Genomic DNA, 26,613 nt, shown 5'->3' with positions numbered 1-26,613 from the left:
GGATGGACAGACTGGTGACAGGGCGCAGGAGCTACAGGGAAGAAGCCCTTCCCACTTTCCAGAGCTGCCCATTCAGGGAAAGAGTCCCTGGCATTAACAGTATGGGAGGTGGGTGGGAATGCGACCAGAGAGAGGAGGAGGGCGTGCGTGTTCATCCGGGTGGGTGCTGGAGCCAAAGGAGGGGTCCTGCCTACCACGGTTAGGCTTTGAAGCATGTGGTGGCATTCAAGTCTTCCTTCTGACTCTGGGTGCCTGTGCCCCAAACCCACCCTGTTTCCTGGCACGTACTGTGGCTAGGCCTGGTCTAGGGCTCTGGCCGAGAGGAGAGGATGTGACCTGGTCCACCCACTTCGCCCGAAGGAGAGAGTTCTACCTGCTCTACCTCACAGTCTGGGAGAGAAGACTTTCATGCCACATGTTCCCTCCTCCTGCAGCCCAGGGCGGCCCCTCAAGCTCTACCACCCACTGGCTGGCAAGCCTGGGTGCTGGCCCCTGGTTGCTGTGGCCTGGCTACCTGAGTGGCCAGGCTTTTCAGTTCAGACTCCCACCCCCAAGGTCAGCGATGGACACAGCGTATGGGTCAAGTATAGAGAAGAAACAATGAGGAGTAACCAACCTGACTTTCCACCCTGCTGTTTTTGCTGTTAACTTTCATCAAATAGTCCTTTGTAAGAATTCTCATTTCCAGTTCTCAAATCAAGAGATAAAAATAGGTTTGAAAAATTTGCCCAGTTTTGTGGTCAGAACACTGATTATCTTATATGACAAGACATTTCCTGCAATTCTGAGCATGTGAGACCAGTTGCACATTTTTTTTTTTTTTTTTTTTTTTTTAGTAATTTTGGTGGAATTAAGATGCAACAGAACCATAGCCAGAATAAAATGCTCGCCCACTGTTTCAGAAGCCCCACACTCAGGGCCCAACTCTGCAGAATTGTTGCCCCCACAGTGCTAAGGAAACACTCTGAAAAGCCCTCCTGAACAGGGCTCCTAGCGGCACTTCCTCCCCCCCCCATTTCTTGGGTGCACACACAGCATGTTTCCTGTGTAGCTTTTGCCTAGCGCAGTGCACCATGTGAGGCTCACACCCTTCTGGGTCACTCAAGTCCTGCCTTGCTTTGGGCAGTCATACAAAAAGAAATGATGAACGCAGATGGGCTGAGTGGTCCCAGCAGGGCCTGCACGTCAAACAAGGCCTAGAACCTATTTTGGTTTTTGAGACGCTCAGGCTGAATGGAAAATAATGATCTTGCTTTGGACACAGCTGGGGAGCATGTAAACCTTTCCAGAAGGTAATGGACGTGTCAGATTTTTAAAGATGGCGGTCCTTCGTCTCAGCACTCCCGCTTCCAGGAGTTTAAGCAGAAGAGAGCACTGCACAACTGGAACACAAGCACCAGGGGTCCGTCCAGCTTGGTCTACGTCCCCCCAAATTATACATAACCTAACTGCCCGCCAGTAGGGTATTGCTCATTAAGAAGTGAGTCCATCCACACAGAAGGACCTCAATTGGAACAGTGACCACACAGCCCTCTCATCACAGAAAAGCACGGACAGACCTGGATGAAGAACTCAATTACTCACGAACATCAAAGCTACAAAGCTACTTTGCAGCCCAGGGCCTCGACACCTGAGGCCGGCACTGTTCTAGGCTCCTACCGGGCCTTCACATCTATCACTGTGCCCGTGGAAAAAGGTGATAACATCCTTCAAGATAGTCGCAAAAACTGCTGTGGCGGTCATGGCCTTCCTTGCCATTGCAACTGGAGTCTTGGGTGGGTCCCCTCCATTTTCTCACCTTGTCTTGCTGGCTTTGACCTGCCATCCCCGGAGACCACGCAAACCATGGTGCAGACTCAGAACAGCAGGAGCAGTTGCCCTGGCTGAGCGTGTCAGAGGGCTTATTCCATTTGACACCCCCAAAGACCCTGAACGTTGGGCGGGGTCTCCTTCACCATGGCATCACATCCGTCCATGACTGACGGGAAACAAGCCCCAAAGGTCAAGCCCCATCTACAGTACCCCCTGTCAAGTCAGGCAGTGGAACCACTCGACCACAGGCCTGACCAACGAAGCCACATTAGGGGAGCCAAAAGGTCGTGGTCAGCAATATGGAAAGGATTCTAGCCATCAAGTGTCCACACCAGAGCTCTGGAAGCTGAGGAGGTAGCAAAGGGTTGGCTGCTTTCCTGCAGCCTCACAGAGCCTGCCCAGTGGCCTAAGGTGAGTGTGGGGTGGTGGCCCAGGGTGGGAGGGGTTATTGAGATGAGTCCTAAGCTGAGAGCTAGTGACAGTCCAGTAAGTGACACTGGGCAGTAGCTCCTTCTCCCATAGAAACCTCACTGCCATGCCCAACCAAGGCCACCCAACAACCCCACCAAGATGCCAGAATGAGCTTCCTCATGACCCCAGGCCCCTGTGGTTCCAAGAGCCCCCGGCCTGGTTCCTGCTCCACCTGTCACCTCTCACATGACTCACTGCCAGCTTGCTCTCTGAGCCCCAGGTGCGTGGACCACCTTCCCCGCTGGGGCCTCCACATGTGCTGCTCCCTCCTCCCAGTGATGTCTTGACTGGCTCGTGCCTCCCCTTCCCTCAGACCTCTAAGGCCTCTATTCCTGGGAAGACTTCCTTCTTCCTGGAGCTTCTTTGTACTTACTGGAACCTCAACAAATAAACTGAGGTGACCTGTGGAAGTTCCATTTCCCCAACAGGGTGCTGTGGCCTTGCCTCCCACTGTACGTTGGGCCTGGCCTGAGGCTGCACTCTGTAATGCTGGCTGAGGGGACACAGGTGGGGGACAGGCATGCCTGAGGCTCTGTAACCAAATGTCCCAGGGTGTCCAAGATGGGGATGCTAAGCCCATAGGTGTGTGCCAGGATGGACAGGAGCACCAGGGAGAGTGACACGGGGAATGTTCTGGATCCTGACCTGGTGGCGGCTACGTAGACACATACACAGATCAAAACTACACTTTACTGTGTGTCTAATGTACCTCGATTTAAAAATTAAAAAAAAAATTTTATAGAGTCATATTCTTCAAAAAGCAGGTTTTTCTTCCTAGGAATCTCCTCTCCCACATATTGATATACAACAAACAACCAAATTGGAAATTCTCCTCATCTCCTGAAAGAGCTAATTGCTTGCTCTCCAGAGAGGACTCCTGAGCCATGAAGACCAGGCAATCCTTCTCCGCCCCAGGACCTGGCTTCTCATCCCTGCTAATTGCACAGAGGGCACCTGGTGAAGCTACTGAGGTGGGACAGGGCAGGACACAAGCTGTCGAAGAAACCCCTCGTCACTGCAAGCCCTCTAGTCTGACGCCGCCTGGAAAGCCAGGCTGTCCTCCCAGCTCTGTGGGTCTCTGTGGTGTGACCAGAGCAGGTTTCCCGCTGGGAACATGTAGCTGACAGCTTCCCAGGGCCCCACCAATGCTTGTGACTCTGGGACTTGAGGCTACTGTCCCACCTCCCCTCTGCTGCCCCACAGTGCCTCCCAGGGCCATAGGTCCCTGAGTTCTGCATTCCAGAAAGTGTCCTCTGTAACCCTCCTATTTGCAAGCTGGTCTCACCCGCCTCTTAAAACCTCTGTAGTGGGCGCCACCTAAAGCAGAGCTCAACGTGGGAAAAACTGGAGTCCTAAGGCCAGAGTGTAGCCTAGGCTGTCCTATAGCAGGGACAGTTTGTTGGGGTCACCTGTAGTTTTTCCCCCACAGACATGTCTGTGGCTTCAAAATGAGTGTCCCAGGTGTGTCTGGGGCAGGGTACAGCTAAGGTTGCTATTGGGAGACTCAATTTCCTCAAAGTCAAGCATCTGTTAGATGGGAGTCTCGGGCTGACCCCTGAGGATAGGGCCCTCCAGATGTGCCCCTGCTCTGGGCTGCCTGGGTGAGTGGGCTACACGGCAGAGGGCCTTGGGTGAAGGTGGGGACACAGAGCTTTAACTGGAACTGGTTGAGGGGGAAGTCAGTGGCACCAGAGGCCACCAAGCCCTAGTGTCCTGGCTGGTATGCAGTAACACAGGAGCAAGATGAAGATGAGAGGAAAACCAACCTCTCTTCCCTTTTCACCCTCCCTGCACCAGATTCAGCACAGAAGCCAGAGGCCACCACAAGATTGGCAGTGTTATGATTTAGAGGTGGGGTGTCCCCCAAAAGATCTTGTGTGAGACAATGCAAGAAATCTTAGAGGTGAAATAACTGGGTTATGAAAGCTTTAACTTATTCAGTGCACTCATCCCCTAATAAGGATTAGCTGGGTGGTAACTGTAGGCAGGTAGCATGTGGCTGGAAGAGGTGGTCACTGGGGCACTTGACTTTAGATTATATATTTTGTTCTTGGTGAGTGGAGCTCTGCTTCCTGGTTGCCGTATCCTGGGTTGCTTCCCTCCACCACACCCTTCCACCATGATGTCCTGCCTCACTCAAGTTCAGAACAACGGAGCTGGCCATCTATGGACTGAGACCTCTGAGACTGTGAGCTCTAAATAAACTTTTCTTCCTCTAAAATTGTTCTCGTCAGGTCTTTTGGTCACAGCAATGAACGAGCTGACTAAATGACAACAATTCATCAGCATTATTCTACAACATATATAAAATAAAAACGCTGATGGACTATTTCTAATTAAATTGTCAAATAAAGTTGTCATTCTTGCATTCCACTAAGGATATACAAATCGTTGTGTAGTCAGTTCACTTGAAGAATTTTTACTGAGAGGTATTCTTTTGGTTTGATATGTAATTAGTCACATTTGTTCCAGTTTGTTTTTTGACTTTAGAGTTTGCTTCTGTTTCTTCTCAATTTAATTTTGGAATATGTAAAAACTCCGTGTTGTTCAGAAGTGAAAACTTGTAAAGAAACATTCCTAGGGTGATTTTGCTTCTTTCTTTACTGTCTATCCTCTCTCCCATTCTCAAAAATTTTATTAGTTTCAGAGTTATTCTTCTGGTATGTTTTTCAAATAAAAACAAATATACACATTTAAAAACAAAAAGAAAAAGCTGACTAAAACAGCCTGGTGGCCGTAAGTCACCAAATTCCCGCTCAGCAGGGCCCATCCGGAGTTGCCCTTCTGTCAGGTTCCTTTGCTTACAGGCTGCAGTTGTGGTACATGCTGCTCCCACGGTGACGCACACAGCAGGCACTCAATAAATGCCTGTCACATGAGTGGTGCATAAAAGTGCACTGCCCATTCCAGGACAGGAGAGTAGACTTGCAAAGTGAGGCCGAGAGGCACAGTGGCTTCTCTTACAAGGCCACATCCAGCCCTACTTAATTCTCCCATTTCTGTCTACCCCAGGGACACAGCTGGACCAAGCTCCATCATCTCCCTCCCCAGAGTTCTCTCCATGATGTCCTAATAGGGTCCCTGATTTTACTATGCTACTATGCCACCCACAACCAACACTCCATAGCAGCCAGGGTGATCTCAGAACAAGGGGGGCCAGGAACCAGCAGCAGTAAGAAAAGATTCGGGTGAGTGTCAGCACCAAAGTGACTTCACACACAGGAGACATCTAAGACCAAAGGCCTGTTCCTTGCAGTTAAAGCAGGAGTCTGAATGAGGGAAGGCAATGCCACCTACAAAATACTCTTGCCACCAAGTCCATATCTAAATCTGACCACACTTCCAGATCCATCCACCAACTCACAAGAAATGCAGAGGAACATGTGAAAGGGACACTGGGAACACTGTCTCATAAGATAGTTTGCTTTCATTTTGTATTGCTTCATTATTATGATAGCAATGAATTAGAGATATTTAAGATTCAATAATCTCCTCTGGCTAATTTTGTATGTTGCAAATTTTCCATAATAAAGAGAATTTTTTTTCCTGTAGTATTGTTTTTTGGTTTGGAATCTCAAATATCCCTAAATAAAGGAGAGAGGGAAAGAACGGGTAGAGACGGAGGGCTTGGCCCAGAGTGAGGGAGTCAAGCTATTCCACAAGAGGTTGGGCCACGCTGTCAACAAGTTTTTTTTTCCAAGTGAACTTTTAACTGGTTTTCTAAATCTTAGTGAAAATACTCACCTTACACCCAGAAGTGACAGGATGCAGCGCAGTCTGCCACCAGAGTCAGCCACACACTACCTGTGATTGTCTGTGAAAGATAAGTACAGAATGCAAGTCAGAGTTTACAAACCTTTCAAGGTATCTGGCACAGTGACCAATATCTGTGGAGTTTAACAAGAGAATGGGCTTCCATTTTCTAATGCTTTCATTTTTTTTATAATTAGTTTTCAGTGAATCTTGGCCATGGGAGATTAATGTTTTTTAAAAACAAACATCTAGCCTTTCTCCACAAAGAGTTTGAGAATGTCGCAGCCAAGACATTAATCTCCTAGAGACCCCAAACCTGTCAGCTTGTGTGGCTTACCAGAAAGTCCAGGACAAAGCTTTCCTGTTCCTATTTATAGTGTGAGTACCTCCTGCAGAAACACACAGGTAAGAGGGGAGGAGCTCTGCCAAGCGCAGTTGATTTGAAAATCCGTGTTCGATTGCAAGCCACCTCCAAGGAACACCAGCAAGGCCCAGGGTGTGGGCCAAGTGCCCGCTCTGGTCAGGGGCCTTCGCAGCTGCGGTCAGCCAGCCGGCCTGTCAACTTTCACACACATGCCCGCTGCCATTTTCCTTTCAAACTTCTAGATCAGTTTAACCAAAGAGAGTCCTAAGACCACAAGGTCAACTAGAAATTGCTCCATCACTAACGGGCAGAAATAAATCAGGAACTGGGGCTCATGCGTGACATCAGTCAGCACCCATGGCCCCTGGTTTTCAGAGTGGGCCCTGAAAGTGGTGTCACTGTTCCGTGATAAGCAAAACCAAAATACAAACTTATAAAATAAACTCGTAGGAGTGTGCAGAGTCACTTGCATCTGTCTTCTTCACTAGGGATCCACATTCAAGTTCTACTACTTTAGAAGAGAAGTGAAAGTTGCTGATGGTCAAGATCCTTGGGTTGCAGAGAAGGCAGGGTGGCAGAGTGGCAACCAGGCCTGTTTCCTCATCACAAAATGGGAACATGAGAACCCATTTCGTGGTCATTTTTTTTTTAAGAAGTAAAAGGAAATAAGAACTAGTAACACACTTTGAAAAATTAAAAGGGCAAAACTAAAAGAACTCAGTGATGTTATCAAGTTCACAGCATGGCCCGAATTCCATCCTTCCTCTCCTCCTCAGTCAGCCTCACGTGTCCATTTCCTCCTTGATGAAGTGTACCATGTTGTTGTTTTTCTTTTTTTTTTTTCCTACAGACTGCATTTTGATACATTGTACACAAATGGGGTACAACTTTTCATTTCTATGGTTGTACATGATGTAGATTCACCAATTTTTAAAAAATGTTTTTTCCTGCATTTTTTATTGGTGAATTACATGTTGTACATATTGAGGGATTTGTTTGTTGTTCCATATTTGTACATGCATACAGATAATAACAATTTGGCCAAAATACTCCCCAGAATGCGATGCTACAGCTACAAATAATAATAGTAGCAATGACAACAGATTCAGGCAAGTATCATTGATCAAAAAACACCACTGACCCAGCTTCGCTGCCCAGTATGGAGCTCCCTGAAATCTCTGGTGATTCCCCAACAGCCCTGAGGTTGACCTGTCACTAGTTTACTGATGGGACTTTGACAGAACAACCATGGTACTTGCTTCCCCTGTGTTTCTGGATATTCTTTAAAGCCCCAATATGACAACAATGAAGGTGAAAATCCTGGCAAGTACCCTAGGGACAGGGCACAGGAACCACAGCCATGAACAGGACACACAGGTAGTGACCTCACAGGGTTTGGTCCTAGGAACTGGCAGGAGTGGCATTAATACTTGGTTACCACTGTGATCACAGTCTGTGTGCTTTCCTGGGCTCGCTCCTCCTACTGGAGCAGACAGAATGTTTGCAGTTTGTGACCCTGCTAGGAACAGTGGGTGCCAGATCTGGGTGTGGCTTCAGGGTCTCTAACTCGAAGTTGGCATTAAAGTTGACTCTGGCAAGTCCAAGCAGCTGGAGCAGAACAGGAGGCAGGGGGACACCAAGGGCCAGGGTGCTCTAAGGGCTCCTTCCCCAGCTCCAGGGGCCCCTGGGACGCCACTGGTATTTGCCAGAAACGGCTCCCTCTTCAGGAGACAATGAATCCACTGTTGACTGCCCAGGGCCTTGATTAATATTTGCAAAAGAATGAAGTGGAAAATTCCACCTGTGTGGGTGGAGACTGGACCCAGGACATGTCAACAACCCACATGGCCTTGTCCTCTCAGGGATGGATCCAGCAGAGCAACAAAGATCCAAGAAGCAGGGACAGAATCTGGGGACTGTCATTCCTCTCCAGTCTGAGGGAAATTCCCTATTTGAGTCAGAGATATTAGAAACTTTGAAAAATCATTCCACACCTCCCCCCATAAATCTACAAAGAAGTTTAACCTCTCTGACTTGCTTTCCTGTCTCTCATTTCTTCAGAGTCTCCTAACAGTCCTGCGAGGCAGGCAAAGCTGATATCAGCCTGTGTTACGGATGGATGGGGAAACTGAGGCTCCAAGAGTCTAAAAGCGTCAGACAAGGCCACAGATGGTGAGTGAGTCACAGAGCCAGGCAGTCTGGAGGCCAGGAGTCCTGACTCCAGTGGGGACATACAGCCTCCTGTGGTCTGGGTGAGGGGGGATGCACAGGCACACGGCCGTCCTCCAGGCTGGGCGGAGGACCCAACATCCTGTTGGAGGGCCCTCTTCGACTCTCCTTCCACTCCCCACTCCACAGCCCTGCCCAGAGGGTGAGTTGTAGGCACATCCCAGAGGCCCCAGGGCCATGCTTGTCACTTGGGCCTGGGACGGGAGGGAAGTGCTCAGCTGCATCTGGAGTCCACCCAGCACCCTGCCGGGAACCCCTCCCTGCCCTACCCACATTCTTGTCTTCTCCGTTGCCTTCCAGTTCCTTCCCCTGGAGAAAGAATCTCTCCCACCCCTTTCTCAAAACAAAACCACCCCCTCGCCCACTCCTATTCTGAGCCCACTTCCTCCTGAGCCTGACCTTACCAAGCCAGGCCAGGCGACTCTGAACTCAGTGCCCATGTGACCCCAAGAGCTCATGCCAGGTATTCCTGGGGCAGCTCCTTCTAGTCCTCACCCTCCCACTCCAGTGGGGGTGCTCTCCTCCTCACCGACCCTGGAAATGGCAGATTTGAGAGCAGGCTCCAGGCCTGACCTGGGCATCCCTATATCCCTGAGCTCCCCACAGCAGGGCCTGCTCTGGTGCAGGCTGTAGGGCAGCAGAGCTTGGAGCCTGGTCAGAGTGCAGGGGCTGGGCTATTCATGGAGTGAGCGCCTTGAAGAGCTGCTGCCTCACTGGCCTCAGAGGGGCTGGCTCCTGCCTGCTCTGCACAGGTGGCCTTGCACAAACTGGAGGTTGACCACCATATAAAAGTCTGGTGGTTCCCTGGCACCATGGGACAAAGTTCACTGGCTTCTGCAGCTGCCCTTGAACACACTTCTCCCTGCACTCATCCTCCGTCTGAGAGCACTCGTGCATTGTTCACCTTTGCACCCTGCTACCAGGCAGGTGTTTGCTAAACAAAAAGACTGCTATTAGAGCCAGAAGCAATCTCAGAGACCACAGGGCCCAAAGTTACTCACAAAGGTTGAAAGAGTGGCAGATGGCGGTCCAGCCCTGGGCATGAGTGAGGACACAATCTCATTCACTTGAGTGACCCTCCTTGGTCAGGAATCAGATCAATCCTCTGTCTCCTGCAACCCTGTGTGTACACACGTCAGAGCCCCCAACTGACCTTGAGGCTGGGGACTGGACCTTTTTCTGTGCAAGCAGAAATGGGAACCCTCAACTGAGCTTGGAGGGTCAAGACCAGCTCAAAGTAGGGCCTCAGCAAACACGCGTTGATTCAATACAACCTCTCATCAGCTGACAATTCTTCCACAAACCTCAGCTTCTCACGAGTAAATTGGAGCAAATTCAGCCCATAAGCCTGAGACCCTGAGTTAACCCCAATCTTGTTTGCAAATGAGGGGGCTGAGGCATCCGAGTTCCAGGCCCCACGACTACTATTGTTAGCCCAACTGATTTTCAACCCTCCCCGAAAACACTGTATCTCAAAGAATGGTGGTCCCTGGGCCACCCACCCCAGAATTAGGCGGGTGGAGTTGCTGCTAAATCTAGACTTTGGCCCGGCTGGGCTCTGCAATCCCAATCTCATTTAGGCAGTATTGAGAGATCCTGAGCACAAACTGGGGAACCATATTTCCAAACCCACAAGGTTGAGGCTTCAGCCTCCGGGGCCTCAAGTGTTACAGTCAGACCTCATTTTGTGGAGATACACATTGACCAGAAAACCGGAGGGGCTGGGAGTAGAGATTCCTATCACCGTTATCGCTAAGTTCCTGCTGAGCTCTAGCTCCCCGAAGTCAATGAGGCTTCAGGGACCGCGTCCCACCACTTTTCCTTCTGGGGCTCTGCAGCTGGGTAAAGAGAGCTCGAGTCTCCGCGTCCAGCAGAGTCCTCCTGTCCCACGCCTCCGCCTGGAGGCTCCGTGGGGACCGGCGCCACCGTGGGTTGGGTAGGCAGAGGATCGGAGCGCGTTGCCCACTACTTACCTGGCAGCTGCGTCCCGGTGCCGGGACAGTTGGCGGTCGCCGAGTAGGAGCGACCAGCTACTACCAGGCCACTGTTCAGCTACGCTTTAACTGGCGGCACCGGCTCAGCTCGCGCTCTCGGCGTCTGGAAGGGTCTCGTGGGCGGCTCCCGGGTGTGGGCCTCGGGACTGGACCCCGCGGACGGGCGGGACGCACGGGGCGCAGACGTGGTGCTGTCCCAGCTTCGGCTCAGTGCGCGCACGTGTGCGCTGGGGCAGCACGGCTCCGGCTGCTCGGCTCTGCCCATCAAGGGGCCCGAGCTGTTCGGACCCCGCCCAGCCGCACAAGCCCCACAGGTAGGGCGCTGCGCCTTCAGCCACCCTGGGCGGCTGGGCGACCAGGAGGCCAGAGGGAGGGCGCCGGGGAGGCGGAGCCCGGGAGGGCGGCCCCAGTCGCTGGGATAAGAGCGCGGCTGGAGGCTGTCCCGAGTCCGGCGTGTTGGTGGGCGGTGGCCAGGCCATGTTGCTTGTGCTGCTGAGCCTGGCCGCGTTATGCAGGAGTACCACGCCTGGAGAGCCGGTAAGCCCCCGCCCGCATCCCTTTCCTAGACTGTCTCTTGAGCCTGGACCCTGACCGCGTCGGGGCTGCCAGCCTGCGCTGCTAAAGCTGACCGCTCTGTGGAGGGGCAGGTCTGCACTCCCTGGGGTAGCCCCGATGGGCCTCAGACCTCCACTGGCTCGCTGTTTTCAGCCCAGCCAGCACTGGGCATCAGGCTGCTTGGGTCAGGGACGTGGGAATCCAGATAGACTTGGTCACAGATGCCACCATGGTCTCTTGATTCAGTGTTTTACGTTCACCTAGCCTCCATATCCTCATCGGCTTAAAAAAAAAAAAAAAAAAAAAAGAGTGGTGTAGTACCTAACTAGTCCTTGTAACCTGCAAAGTAGCAGCAAAGAGCCTCTCTATTAATGAGTAGGCACCCATTTTTGCTTGCCATCTGCCCATCTGTGGTGGCACAAGAACTGCTTCTCCATTACCACTGGCATGCTCCCCACTCCCCTTTCTTGATACGGGATTAAACCCAGGGATGCTAAGCTACATCCCCAGTCCCCCTCCACCCCTTTTATTAAACTTTTATTTTGAGACAGAGTCTCACTAAGTTGCTGAGGCTAGACTGGAACTTGTGATCCTCCTATCTCGGCCTCCCAAGTCTCTGGGATTGTAGGCATGTGCCACCACGCCTGCTGCTTGCTTTTTCTTTTCTCCTTTCTCCCTTGTTGATTCGTGATTTTCTTTCCTGGGTGTCTTGAATGAGCGAAGGAATCTTCTGGGTCACTAAAGCAAAAACTTATCCCCCAAACCACGTTCAAAACCAATCTCTGTGCTGTTAGCTGAGCAAATAGCGTAAAAGTGTGGTGGTTACTTATTGATGGTTGTGGACACCATCCATTGTATCCTGACGCCTTCTGCTACTATCGGAGTCTTTTGTTCTGAGTCCCCTCTGGCTTTTTCCAGTGGGCAAGAATTCATTGCCTTTGTGGCAGTTGCTGTAAGGCCAACAGTTTGAACTCCATCAAGTTTAGAGCTATTGCTTTGCTTCTTCCTAAAACTTGCTTCACTAGCTCTTTGACAAGACTTCAGTTTCCAGTATGGTGGCTTATTTGTTTAAAAAGAATGTCTGATGATATCCTTCCTGAATTCAATTCCACAAAGGGATGATTGACAACTTCACCGAAACCTAAATTACTCAAATCCTCAAAAGTCTTGTCTTGTTTTACAAGGTGCTGGGAAATGTGGAGATTTAGAGGGATTGGATTTCAGACCCGGTGAATTTATCTCATTGAGTCTCCTCACTGGAACTTGCTCCTGCCTGAAGTTAAATATTTTAGATTGAGCTTATAATTCCAAAAACAAAATATTAAATATTTCTTAAGACGAGACATGAAGAGTTAACGTCAAAGGGTCTCTCACCGACCTATTTTGGACATTGATGATATGTATTTGCTTTTTTGAAAGCTCTTTAAAAAACACAACAGGATGAAGTGACAATTGTTTATGGTTTTCTTAAATAGCTCAAATGAGTTCTTCTGTATTAGAAGAGAAATATGTGAAAGAACCTGGGAAAGGTATTGTGGACTGCATTCATTGCTTTCTTCTGTTCATCTTCTTAGCACAGCCAATCCTGACCCTGGGGAAACACAATACTCCAGATCGTCCTGAAAAGCTGCGAGTTAAGCACTGAAGTGTGAAGGGACCTCATGATAGTCCAGAGTCACCCCTGGCTAGAAGCAGGAAAGGCTAATGCCCAGAAACCCACTCTGGGTCTTCAAGTGAGGTGATGAATCGGCCAGAGGGGCAGGCATACTGATGGCTTAATCCACGGTCCATTCATAGCTTAGCTTTCCCCTAGCTGTGAAGCACAACAAGTTCATCTTTACTTTGAAAGTTTGTCACTTATGTATACCCTTAAGAAAAAAGACAGTGCTTTGTCTGATTTGGTAAAGGAAGACTTGTGGTTTGCTGGCTTCGACATGACACTTGGTTTCTTTTTCTCTTGCAGACTATTCAGTGTGGCTCTGAAAATGGTAGGTGCCTTAGGGAATGGTTATTTGGGGCATTATACTCAAAGCACAGTTGGACCTTAAGAGGGCCTGGATCCAGGCTCTGGAGACCAGGTGCAGGGTGAACCTGTTAGCTGATGTAGAGGAAGTTCTCAAGGTAGAACTCTGGGGGGAATACAGAAGTGTTTGAGATGGGTGGGCCTCCTAGCCAGTCAGGGGCATAGCAGGGTATAGCATGCAAGGTGGAAAGCAATGCCTGCCACCCTGCAAAAAGAGATCAAGTGCCTGGGAGGGAGATCACTTATAATTAGGACGAGGAAGAAACATTTTATAGAATAGGTGTTTGAGAGGCTAACATTGAAGAATGGGTGGGCTTCTGCCCAAGAAATGTGAATAGGGAGGGTGAGCTGGAGGAGAGATGGCAGCAGCAGCAAAGGCTAGGGACTGGGTACATGGGATGGTGTGCTCCAGCTGGCTGGAGTCCTGGGCTGAGGCACAGGGAAGGCAGAACTGACTCAAATGAACATGTCAATGCACCAAACATGTACACATACCTGAAGTGGCCCCAGATGCTCTGTAGTTTGAGGGCAGGAGGCCGAGAGCATTAACCTCAGGTCAGCATCGCCTCATCTATAAATTGGCCAGCACCCAGAAATGTTTGGCTTACCCAGCAGGAAGAGTTAACAAATTATGAATGAGTGGTGGATCAGGGTGACTCTGTTAGAGGATGGAATCAGACTGAGCAGGGAAGAGGAGTGTCAATGGGAAATCTTGCCTTTTCCCAGGGCCGTCTCCAGAGTGGATGATCCAACACAATCTGACCCCAGGAGACTTGAGGGACCTCCAAGTGGGACTTGCTAAAACCAGTGTTGCAACAGAGGACTATTCAATTTTGATGAACATAAGCTGGATGCTCCGGGCAGATGGTATGTTTGCACCAAAGATAAGTCCTGAAGTGTCTACTGAACCAGAAATATCAGGCAGTATGACCCATTAACCCCACTCCTAGGCATACCCAACAAAAATACATACATGTAAAAAAAATACATGTGGGCTGGGGATATAGCTCAGTTGGTAGAGTGCTTGCCTCGCATACACAAGGCCCTGGGTTCAATCCCTAGCTCTGCGCGCGCGCGCGCACACACACACACATATGCACACACACAAATACATATATGCATGTATCAAAAGCCACTTATTAGGATGTTCCCAGTGGCACTAGTCATGAGAGCAAAAAGCACTCAAATGTCCAATGGAAGAATGGAATCCAAGACAGCAGTGGGAATAAACAATCCGTTACTACACACAATATAGATGTCACAAACATAAGAAGCCAGGTTATGAAGAGTTCATGCGCTAATATCTATATTCATGCTTATAGTTGTACAGCACCATGATACTTCCTAAAAGAGGGCAAAATGAATGTAGTGGTTAGAAGTCGGGATGGTGGTTACTTTGGGGGTCGGGTGACTGAAAGGAAGCATGACGGGCACTCCTGGGGGGGGGTGTTTCTTGACCTGAACTGGCTGCATGAATGGGCAGTCATCATGTGGTACACTGATGACCTATCTCTATTTATGGAAGAAGATGGGTTAAACCCAGAGATGACTTCCCAGTTTAGGAAAAGGTAGGTTACCTTTTCTACTTCCCAAATAATATTGTGAAAGTTCTGGCATTTCCCCTAGATTACACTCCAAGGTAACTGGCAGATTCTGAGGATGAGCTAATTCCAGGATCCACCCAGGATCTTAGTGCCCATGTTTGTGGTTTCCATCTGATAAATTAGTTAAATTTGATGCAGCCAAAAATCCATGAGTGACAGCCACTGAGAGGTAGGTCAACTATTCCCCCCATAGGTTTTCAGAGAGGTTGGGAAGCAGATACAGGAAGTGACCAGGAAGTCCTGAAGGGAACTGTGCCCCGTGTGAGTGGGATGGGGGCAGAGAAGACCAGGAGGGAGGCCCTGGCAAGACTCCTCTGAGATGATACACTAAGGCTTTGCCCATCCCTGGCAAAATGAGCTCTTTGTGAGCCTTGTTATGTACACACGTTGGATTTTACAGGAATAAGACTTGCAGAGGCAGGAATGGGAGGAAAGGACATGCCATGGAGAAGAGTCAGTGTGGAAAAAGAAGCAGTCAGAACAGGCATGGTCTGATGATACTCTTGGAGGGTCTTTGTGGGGAGGGTCTTTTCCCAATGCAGGCCTGTTCAGAACGGCACAGATGTTAAACTAATCACAGATATCCCGTGAGTTCACACCTGAGTTTTGAAAGCTAGGCAGAGCTTCTTGAAACTCCCTAAGCCTCACTAACCCCATCTGTATACCAGGGACAGTGGGGCCTACCATTTGGTGCTATTGTGATTACAGACTAAGATGGAGCATGTAAAATATCTAGCATCCAGTTATACAGTAAGTGACAAACAACTGTCTCAACTCCCTCTGCAGCCAGCATCCGCTTGTTGAAGGCCACTAAGATCTGTGTGACGGGAAAAAACAACTTCCAGTCATATACCTGTGTGAGGTGCAACTACACAGAGGCCTTCCAGAGTCAGACCAGACCCTCTGGCGGCAAAGTAAGCACTTTGAGGGATGCGGCTGATAGCGGAGCATGGACCATGTGCTCACCAATAGGCTGGTGAGCAGCTGTGACACAGAGCAGGACACCTGGGTCTAAGTCCCAGTTTGAGCCACTTCTGTACATTGGGCAAGACAGCATCTCTGGGCCTCAGTTTCCCCTTCAGCAAAGTGATGGGACTTAAATTATATCCTGGCTCTAAAATCTTACTTTTCTGATTATATGAGTCACACCGGCAGATGGTGTGGCACTCATTCCTAAGTAGACATTGGCTGCAGACACAAGTTTCAGCAGAAGGGTAAGGGATGAAAGTGGAAGTGGAAAGGGCAGTACGCAGGTGCTGTTCCAGGGCTGCGCCACGTCAGGGCCTCAGACTTCTCGCTCTGCCTTCCAGTGGACCTTCTCCTATGTTGGCTTTCCTGTGGAGCTGAGCACGCTCTATTTCATCGGGGCTCATAACATCCCCAATGCAAATATGAATGAAGACAGCCCTTCTTTGTCTGTGAACTTCACCTCACCAGGTAATTTCCCTCAACTCCTCAGTTATTCTGTCTTGCTGGGACACCTACTTTGATTCAGAGTCTCCAGGGAACCGTGGGTGAGACGTTGACCTTGCAAGATCTCAATTTCCTCATCTGTGAGATAGAGTTGTAACTGCTCCTCACTCACAGAGTGGCCAGGGTTAAATCAGGTAAAATAAAGGGAAAAACCCATTTCTGTGGTGGGTTGAGTGCTTGATGGGAGTCATCCCAGCAAGCCTCCCAACAAACCCAAGCTTGGGAAAGCCCCATCTTAGAGATGATGAGACCAAGGGGTTAAGTCACTTGGGCTGTGCACACAGGAAAAGTGAAGGTGATGTTAAAACCCCCACTTCTTGATTGATGCACATCAGCTGTCCATGGTGTTTCTGGTGCCATGCCATTTACTGCACAGAAGTTCCCATCTTCCTTGATGAGACCAAACTTCATTTTGTAATTGACTGACTGCAGTACTTGGGGCTGGAACCCAGGGGTGCTCTACCACTGAGCAAAAGCCTTGGCTGGCCTTGAACTTGGAATCCTCAGCCTCAGCCTCCTGAGTTGCTAGAATTATAGGCCACAGCACCTAGCTTTGTTTTGTTTTTAAATAAGCTTCTTTATTTTGGAATCATTTTAGATTTATAGAAAAGTTGCAAATATAGAACCGAGAGTTCTTACCTCTCACCCAGTTTCTTCTGTCGTTACCATCTTACGGTACCAGGGTACCTTAGTCAAAATTAAGAAACCAACATTAGTACATTTTTATTAACTCCAAACTATTTGGATTTTGCACACTTTTTCATTAATATCTTCTTTCTGTTTAGTCACTTTTAGTCCCTGTCACTTTAGTCTCCTCTGGTGAGTCTTTCTCTTGACCTTGACAGTCTTGAGCCAAGCATCCTGTAGAATGTCCTCTGATTAGATTTGATGTTTGTCTCATGATTAGACTGGGGATATGGTTTGAGGAAGAATTCTGTAGAAATACTGGGCCCTTCTCATCTCATCACATCCTAAAGGAGCGCATGACATCTGCCCATCACTGAGGTTTACTTTCATTAAGTGGTTCCAACTAAGCTTCCGAGTGTGTTAAGCTTGCTGTCTGGAAGGGGCAGAATTTACATACATTACCAAATCTTGTTTTTAGACATGGTGACTTTCCAAGTGTTCTCTTGGGGATTGTTGATACTCTTTCGATAAAGGTTCTATTGAAGACTGGTTACCATTCTATGAACAGATGATTTTTGTCAGGGTTGATTTCCTATCTCACTTGTATCAGGAATGTTTTGGAAATTTGTTATAGGTGTGATATGTATGCGTGTGCTTGCACTTGTTGACAAGGGAGTAGAACTGATGCCTTTTGTAAAGTGTAACAAATTTCATTCATATTTCCAGGCTGCCTAGACCACATAATGAAATACAAAAAAAAGTGTATCAAGGCAGGTAAGTAAACACAGCACTCTGCTTTTATTATTTCAATATACTAGTAACTCCATAGCTCTATCCATTCTTTTACGGAGGAAAAAACCAAGGCTCCAAGTGGGGAGGAATGCACTCAATTTGCTTGGTGAAGGTGGAAGCGGCCAGGGCTCCTGATGCCTTTGCCCACTGGGGCAGGAAGCCTATCCAGGGAAAGATGGATTCTTAGTAAAGATTTATGTAGTGGAAGAGTCACACAAAGCCAACTCCACCACTTGGTTAAACTAACATTTGAGCCCAAACCACACTTACAGTGGTGCCAATCAAAGGCCTTTCCTGATACTAAGGGAGCTCTGAGTCCTTTCACCTGCTCACTGTTACTACTGACCTATGGCTGTGGAAGCCTGAGGACCTTCCATTTGGATTAGCAAACATTTTGGGCGGGAGTTCGTTAGTCTAAGTAATAACCTACAAGCATGCTCTCAACCTGTGTTCTCAAAGAGGATCACCTCTGCCACGCTACAGCATTAGAACCCTGTCGCTTGAATTGTGGAATAGCCCCTCTAGGATCATCAGTTCAAAGTGCCCAACTTCCAGGGGTTTTTGTTTATTTCCAGGCAGTACAGTCTTGGGATGTTAGTAAGGGCAGTGGTGTTTGGAGATCTGTCTCAATCTTTCAGGTACCCTTCACCCCAGGAAGCATCCCTGCGCACCATCAGACTAAGCTACAAATGCTGTTCTTGCTAGAGGCAGCCCTGGAGCACGGGCTTCCCCTCCTGCCTCCTGGACAGAGAGATTTGTAGGAATGTGGGTTGGGGGCTTGGGGAAGTGAGGTCTGAGGGCCTGGAAATTAGTCCTAGAATAAAAGACAGTTTCAAGTCAGGGCCTGAAATGGTCTCTTAGGTGGGGAAGATAATTCACACTATTACATATCATGTTCATGGAAATCAACCTAGTCCTTATTTGCAAGTCACCTCAATGGAACAATTGACTTTTTCTGACACAGTACACCTATGAGGTATCCTGCAGGCTGAGGTACTTTCTTCTGTGTCCAGTAAAGCAAGGAGAATGCAGTGATGGATGGAGCAACTAGAACAGTGTCCTTGTCTAGGTTGTATTGCAGTCCTGATCCTGAATTCACTCACTCACTCCATAATCTTAGATATGTCTCCCAACCTGTGGCTCCTTCTCCCATTCTGAGGAGAAAAATACTGGCCCTAGCCCATAATTCAAACAGAGGCTGAGAACAGAAGCTAGTAGAAATCAATCCTTGCCTCCTACCACTATTTAGCAAAACAGTGGCATGGGGTTCCCTAAACTTTCTTGGACTGTAGGTACTCTCAAACTGTAAGCAAGATTAAAGGACAGTGTAGTGGAGACATTATCACTTGGGTGTTTGCCTGAGAACTCGGGTTTCTCCTTTTAGTAAAGCCCTTTGGGGACTTAACAAGGAAGGGTTATTAGCAAGTTCATCCACGTGGTTTCCTCTCAACCCTTAGGAAGTCTGTGGGATCCCAACATCACTGCTTGTAAGAAGAATGAGAAGATGGTTGAAGTGAATTTTACAACCAGTCCCCTTGGAAAAACATATATGGTTCTTATCCAACAGAACTCTGTAATTGGGTATTCTCAAGTGTTTGAGGTACTTTTATCCTTGGTCCCCTTGTCATCACCCCATCCTCAACCTCTAGCTTCCTTACCTTGTTGAGGGAAAAAGTATAGTTTAGGATTCCCTGAAGAGAAAGCTCTTGAGAGCAGGGGAATGTCTATTGTCCAAATGTGCTGGGCTACTTTAATTCAACAGATAAAAAAATCCTTGCTGGGTATATTGGGATATGTTACTATGAATCTAAAACCAACCAAAAATAGAAGTCTCCAAAGTATGAAATGAGTCCTTATTCACATAATGAACTGAAAGTCAGTTCGGGAAGTGGCTTCTTCATTGGCAGTCTTTGGTATGATCACTCATATGACTTTTCTGCACAGAACAAAACGAAGCGAACTTCGATAGCCATCCAGGTGACTGGGGAAAGCGAAGGTGCTGTGATCCAGGTAAGTTCAAGGAAGACTGTTCCATCGCCAGGTGCTTTTGTGAGCCCTTTTAAGGGTGAATCGGTTCTCTCAAATTCGTTCCTGCCCAAAGTCCTGCATCCAGTGACGTTAAAGGGGATCCATGGTGCAGGCTTCACAGTGGTTAGGTCAGGAAGCTGGTCCTGGAGCCACAGTCCCTTTTGCTTCCATTAGTGGCTGCTGACTGTACAGATTGCTATTGCTTTTACTTCCATTTTCTGTCACAGATCCTCATGATAATTCTGAGATAGGAGAACCATTTTATTCCCCCAAACCTCAGTGTTAACTACAAAATGAAGTTATGGAGGATTTGAAGTTGGAAGGTTTGAGTTCCAGATCAGTGTATGTATGAACACTGGAAAGTGACTACCTGTCCTCTTGGGGTCTCGGCTGACCCTGCTGGAAACAGCAAGTTGGATGCCTAGATGCTGATCGCTTATAGCTGTTGACTTCAGATGTGGGGACACGGCCTCACTGGAGAGGAGAGGAAGGAGCTTTTATTCTATTCTTTATTTTTGTGAAGGTAGTGCTCAAACTGGCCAGCGGGAGCAGACCCTCACAGCTTATTATGACTGTGCCCCTCTTCTGGGGAACTACAGACTTTCCCAGGCAAGGGACTTCCCTGACTGAGGTTAATATGAGCCCTACTGCTCAGCTGTCCTGGAGGAGATATTTACATATGTATTAGGATGTAACCCAACCCTTTCAGGTAATTAAATCAATAGGAGCCTTAAAGGGTGTTTCCATGTTGGGTCACTGGATTGGATTTCTGGGCTTTGCTATACAAGTGTGACCAAGGGAAAAATGTCCATGAAAATGGCAGAGATAGGGTTGGAACCAGAAAAAGAGGGAAGACATGGTGGAGGTAGGAAAAGTGTTGAGATTGTTTGAAGTGTGGTATGAACCTTGAACCTCTGATTTTTCCTCAGGTGACTCCGTATTTCCCTACCTGTGGCACCGACTGTATCCGACGCAAAGGGACTGTGGTGCTTTGCCCAAAGACAGTTGTCCCCTTCCCTCTGGATAATAGTAAGTGCCTGGTTATTTCACAGGGTAATCAGAGACCCTGGACATGAGGCCAGCCTCCCTCAATACGGTGTCTGTGGAGAGTCTGAGGGTCCCTGCCTGAGTATGCTGACCTGGGGTACAGTGATGCCAGTGCTGGCCTAGAAAGCCCCAAACCTGAATATGGTCTTGAAACTTTACAAAACAGGATATGTGAAACAGTGCAAAATGAATGATCAGTGTCACGAGAATCTGCTGAAAAGTCAATGGTGTAAAAGGACTGGGGATGAGAGGGAACATGTATTTCAGGCATTCTGATTCTCTTATCAGTCTCAGTGGCCTGAGCCAAGCTGCTACTATGACTTGATGTGGTCACTTGGCCAACATTTGGATAACAAATCAGGAATACTGGCACCAGCAACTGAGAGCCGCATGTTCTGGAGAATGTCTCTCTGAATTTAGAGACAGATGTGTCAGTTTTTTTATTATGGATAGACAAGTGTTCCCGCAAGTAGCCCAGGCTGGGTCAAAAGATGGAAGGTGTTATTCTTAAGGATCTTAGTCAAACACAATGAGGACAGCCTGGGTGCCTAACAATTGTAACTTCTGTGTTAGGGTGCGTGAGCCTGGGGAACCTCGGTGTTCTTCTGAGGGGATGGCATAATTTCCCATGACTGGCAAAACAGCTTTTAAAATGCCACCTATCTGCACTGTATATATAAGCAAGTATACCTAGAATAATACTATTTTCTCAAAACACACAAAACTAAACGTATGCTCAAGTTACCATAATGAAAATGTCTGTGTGTTTAAGAAGCAAGAAACCCAAAAGCCTCTGGAGAACTCCCCAGGTCCCACATCTCTGAGAGAATCTGAGACCTGGGCACTGTGGGAAAACACACTGATGGGCAGACACCCTACAGATCAGACCCTTGGTTTTAAAGGGATCTAAACTTCTACAGAATATAGAGTAAAAATCTTAGTTTTCAAATACACAATAAATTGATTTTATTTTGCTGAAGGTAAGCTTTGTTTTCTCCAGACAGAAGTGTGCTAGGAGGCTGGCTGCCTTTGCTTCTCTCATTGCTGCTGGTGGCCACCACAGTGCTGGTGTTTGGGATCTACCTAATGTGGAGGCATGGTAAGGATTATAATTCCCTGAAGATATTTTAATGAATACCTTCATGAAAATATGTGAACTTCATGAAAAGTTCACATTTTGAACTTTTTTTCTGACATTGTGCTGGGGATCAAACCCAGGGCCTCACACATGTTAGACAAGCACTCTAGAGTGACACCCTGAGTCCCATGTTTTCAACTTTCTAAAAGGAGATTCATTTAGAGGACATCACATTGGCATTTCCCAGGGTTATGACAGCAGTTATTTAATGCCTCAGAGCACTGTTACAGAGCCCAGGTAACAGGCTTATAACTAATAAGCTAATAACCGGATCACTTCTGCCAGGTTAAAGCAAGGTGAGGACTTGCAGATCTGGTGACTACCTACCACCTATTTCATTTTACCATGGAGATTTCTAAAATACTGAAATGGGCAAAAGATGGCTAGAAACCTACTGCATTTCACCTGTGACAGATGTTCTTTGCTAGTTCTTACTTTTTAAAAAGTTCTAAGACTAAGTAAGAACAACATTCACTTGAATTTATATATTACAGTCTTTGCCAACTCGGTAACACTGAGTACTTGAACACAGAAATCAAGGAATTTATATACAATTAGAGCTAGCAGCAGACTCAATAAAGACCCTTCTTCTCTCCTCCACATGGAGAAGAGGAAATGAGTTGCATGCAATGTTGTACACAAAACAAGATTAATTCCATGTTCTAAGAAAGCTATGAGAACTTTTACCTCAGGAGTACTTATATTTAAAGAATGCTATTTGGACTATATTAGTTGTAGTTTGTTTGTTTTATAGCCCAGTAGAGGGCAGAAATTCCAGTTAAGTTCCAGAGGCTTACCTTTATCTAAAATACAGAAACTCTACCACCTGTAGGTAGAAGATGGTACAAATTACTGCAGAGCTAAACCATCTCAAAATGTGATATGAAGTGCAGAGGTTGGATACCCTTGTTTATGGGTAAAACACCAGTTACAACCTCCCACCTCAGTGCCTTAAACCTAAATAATCCCTATGAATTTATTTGAAAAGATAAAGCTTGAGAGGACTAATTTAGAGAGTACGAGTATGCTTCAGGCGCTGTGTCCAAAATGACACCTGAAACATCATCAGTTAAGGTCCCAGTGCTCCACTGCCGTTCTTGAGTGAGGCATCATTTATCGGAGGTGGTTTAGACTAACAAATGCTTTCCCCCTCCCACAGAAAAGATCGAGAACCCTTCCCTTCCTACTACAATGCTACTGCCTCTCATTAAGGTTCTGGTGGTCCACCCATCTGAAATATGTTTCCATCACACAGTTTGTTACTTCACTGAATTTCTTCAAAATAACTGCAGAAGTGAGGTCATCCTTGAAAAGTGGCAGAAAAAGAAAATAGCTGAGATGGGTCCCGTGCAGTGGCTAACCACTCAGAAGAAAGCAGCAGATAAAGTAATCTTCCTTCTTTCCAATGATGTCAACACCATGTGTGATGATACCTGTGGCCACACTGAGGGTGCTCCCACTGAGAACTCTCAAGACCTGTTTCCTCTGGCCTTTAACCTTTTCTGCAGTGATCTGAGCAGCCAGACTCATCTGCACAAATACATGGTAGTCTACTTCAGAGGGGCTGATCACAGAGACAACTACAGTGCTCTTCATGTCTGCCCCAAGTTCCACCTCATGAAGGATGCCACTGCTCTCCAAACACAACTTCTCCGTGTCACATAGCATGCGACAGTGGGGAAAGGGTTACAGGCCTGCCACAGCAGCTACTCCTTCTTGTAGCCCAACAAGGGCAAGACAACAAAGCCTTCCTACCCAACCAGTTCTGGAGAGAGCTCTGTGATGACTCTAAAATTTACTACCCAGGCTGCTGGTAAGGCTTATGTATATACACTTGCTTTAGAATCAGAATAGGGAAAATCATAACAGAACACAGGGCTCAGATTAGTCATTAAAAAAATGTTGTGCTGATAAAATTTTTACAAATGTCACTAATGGAACATTAAAGAATTGAAACTACATATATAATTAAAGCCAAGCCAATTGCATACCATCAAATCAAGGATAGTTATAATTGAATTATTATTCTGATAATACTGTGCTAAAGCCATCTTTCAGCCAAAAGTCCAGTCTTGAATAACCCATGCCTTTAACTGTAGTTAGAAGTGTTTAGTTCTGTAACATCTAGGTTCAATTAATGAATTCTAAATTTAAGATCTCACTAATTCACTCAGTAGTTTTCTTGGAGAAAACCCCTCTATTACACACAGAAATCCTTATTTTTAAATTAATTTTTTTGATACTGGGGATTGAACCAGGGGTTTTCAATCACTGAGCCACATCCTCAGCCCTTTTTATTTTAAATTCTGACATAGGGTCTTGCGAAGTTGCTCAGAGCCTTGCTAAATTGCCGAGGCTGGCTTTGAACTTACAATCCTCCTGCCTCAGACTCCCGAGCTGCTAGGAGTACAGGTGTGCACTCCCATTCTCAGCAAAAATCTTAAAAACAGTAAAATTTGGGAATAATAAGCTGGACCCATCTTGGCCAACCAAATAAAGTAGTATATTTGTAACAACTATAGCATTTGGTATTTGCATGGGACCTTCTCTCTCCAAACTAGATTCATGTCTGGACTCTTGGGCAGGAGCCTGTTAAATGAATACCAAATTACATTCCTGGAAACGTAATGTCTATTTTTGCCCGAAGTTATCTTTCAGAGGTCACTGTCAAAGTTCTTAGTTCCTGTTATTATGTAATTTTTCATGTTTAAAACAAAATTAATTCTTAAGTTGAAAGCTAGCTCTCAAAGTAATGTTATCTTTTTAAAAATGAGATGTAATGGTTTACTTAAATAAAAAACTATCAGCATTATAGAACACAAAGATGTATATATTTAAAGTCTTCTGCTTTCCTAAAAGCATCTTTTTCTTAATAGAGGTCACAAAAATATATATGTATTAGTGTACATTTTTCTAGGAATACTTATTCACAAATATATGTATTAGTGTATGTATTTCTAGGAATACTTATTCACAGCATAAAAATGAATCTGTTCTGGAATGGGAGTCGATTCTGGATGGATGACTTAAAATGAATGCATTTGCAGAATAGTCTTAAAGGGCCATGTTACTCCTCCTAATTGTTGTCTTATGGATAAAACCCAAATAAAGAAGCATAAAGTGAGAAGTCACTGCATTCCAGCTTCATAAGCAGATACGTAGTAATGGCTGAAGCAGAATGTTTAACGTGGCAAGGCTCACTTATTTGTCATGACAGTTTTCAGGATGCTAATCAAAGTGCTAGTAATAGAAGATGGATATGGCTCATATCAAAACTTGGACTAGTAATCAACTTCCTCTGAATAAGCTTCTACCCATTATAAAAGTGATAGGCTGTATGTGAAGAACCATTAGAAACAACTATATTATACTTTGGAAAATAGGTGGCTGATACTAAATTGTGTTCAAACAGCCCACAAACACAAAATCAATATTGTATAAATTTGCTAAATTTGTAAACAGATAATTTTCAAATTGAAGTCATACATCCCAAATACCATTAGCAAGGTAAAACTACTTTGATATACTTATGGATTCTATTCCTAATCTACTGATGGAGTTATACAAGTTACTTTTATCTGCGCAAAATGCCCTAGTACCACATTTCTTCCTGCCTTAGACTTCTTTCTATATTCCATTCTTACCTCCATCTCTTACCTGTCCTTGCTGTGTGTGTGTGTGTGTGTGTGTAGTCAATGGTCCTTTATTTATCTATATATGGTTCTGAGAATCGAATCCAGTGCCTCACACATGCCAGGCAAGTGCTCCTACACTGAGCCACACCCCCAGCTTGTCTCCCCCACAGTCTCATCCCCATCTCCAGTCCTCATCATAGTGGTGATAACAGGCACCCTAGCAGCAAAGGTCAGGCATTCTCTCCCTCCCGCCACGTCTCTGAGTTCAGGCAAGTGCTCACTACTGGCTCCTGTCTCCACTGAAATGCCTTCTCTTCCCCTTTGCTAGGGCTCAGAAGTCATGCCCAGAGCCTGGACCACCAGTGATAATGACTGTTATTTTGATTTTGCTCCAGAGTACTCACAGGTTAAGGCCAATTGATCATACCGAACATAAAGAACTCCAAAAGCTTGCATCTGGTTCTCCAAGTAAAGGAAAACTGGGGCTTAATGATGAAATAATAATCAAAACAGTTACCATATTTATATAATGCAAGCTAACAATTCTAAATTATATCTGAATCATTTCTATATAGCTTTAAGAAGGAAAGAAGATGTCCCTTTCAGCTGTTGTCTTGGTCTTCTAACAGTTTTCTTTAATCCATCCTACAGCATGTCTAGTACCAACATCTAGCCAACCTAGACTTAAATCCTTGTCTCTGGATATCTATATATGAATGGGTCCCAATCTCTTGTAATCCCACAGAAAACTGAAAAACAAAACCCACAATAACTACTTTTTTCTGTATTTGGAATTTCAAGAATACATGAGTCACATGCACAGAACTCAGACACCCACAGTATCCTAGACAAGAGGGAAATGGCACAACTGGACCCTTCTCACAAGTCACACTTATATGGCTGACAATGCTAAAAGGTTAATTTAAAAAGGTTTTCACCCCATGAAAGATCAACAGCAACATTCTGTATTACGGAGAACCCTGAGGAAGGGGCAGAGAGCTACAACCAAAACCTGAGTTCATACTTATTCTTAAATGTCCTATGAAAGATTCTAATTTCAAACCAATG

The 26,613-nt window shown here is 46.6% G+C and overlaps 2 protein-coding genes across 4 annotated transcripts in view; one reads left to right on the top strand and one right to left on the bottom strand.

Annotated features, from left to right (window-relative positions):
- The window catches only part of CHDH (choline dehydrogenase), a 28,579-nt gene extending 17,628 nt beyond the window's left edge, over positions 1–10,951 (bottom strand). Inside the window, exons 1-2 of one of the 2 annotated variants that reach the window (XM_079115728.1) lie at positions 10,603–10,951; positions 6,028–6,097 (exon numbers count right to left, since the gene is read on the bottom strand). The gene's annotated coding sequence lies outside the window, so the exon portion shown is untranslated. The remainder of the gene's footprint in view (positions 1–6,027; positions 6,098–10,602) is intronic. The other variant, XM_079115729.1, reaches the window with a different exon arrangement.
- Positions 6,432–25,369, top strand: IL17RB (interleukin 17 receptor B). 2 transcript variants are annotated; one of them, XM_079115746.1, is made up of 11 exons: positions 6,432–8,572; positions 13,142–13,166; positions 13,928–14,068; positions 15,592–15,719; positions 16,116–16,242; positions 17,632–17,679; positions 19,155–19,297; positions 19,642–19,707; positions 20,655–20,754; positions 21,773–21,871; positions 23,070–25,369. In XM_079115746.1, exons 1-11 carry the CDS (start codon positions 8,570–8,572, stop codon positions 23,573–23,575), a joined length of 1,386 nt encoding a protein of 461 aa, XP_078971872.1. In that variant the 5' UTR covers positions 6,432–8,569; the 3' UTR covers positions 23,576–25,369. The 2 variants fall into 2 exon arrangements, with proteins under 2 accessions (XP_078971872.1, XP_078971871.1); XM_079115745.1 differs by lacking the exon at positions 6,432–8,572 and adding an exon at positions 11,066–11,160.
- The last annotated feature ends 1,244 nt before the right edge of the window (positions 25,370–26,613 follow it).

The sequence above is a fragment of the Sciurus vulgaris genome (assembly GCF_902686455.1).
Source record: "Sciurus vulgaris genome assembly, chromosome: 16".
Classification (NCBI taxonomy): domain Eukaryota; kingdom Metazoa; phylum Chordata; class Mammalia; order Rodentia; family Sciuridae; genus Sciurus; species Sciurus vulgaris.
The sequence above is the reverse complement of the archived record's forward strand: the minus strand, read 5'-3'. Positions and strand labels throughout refer to the sequence as shown.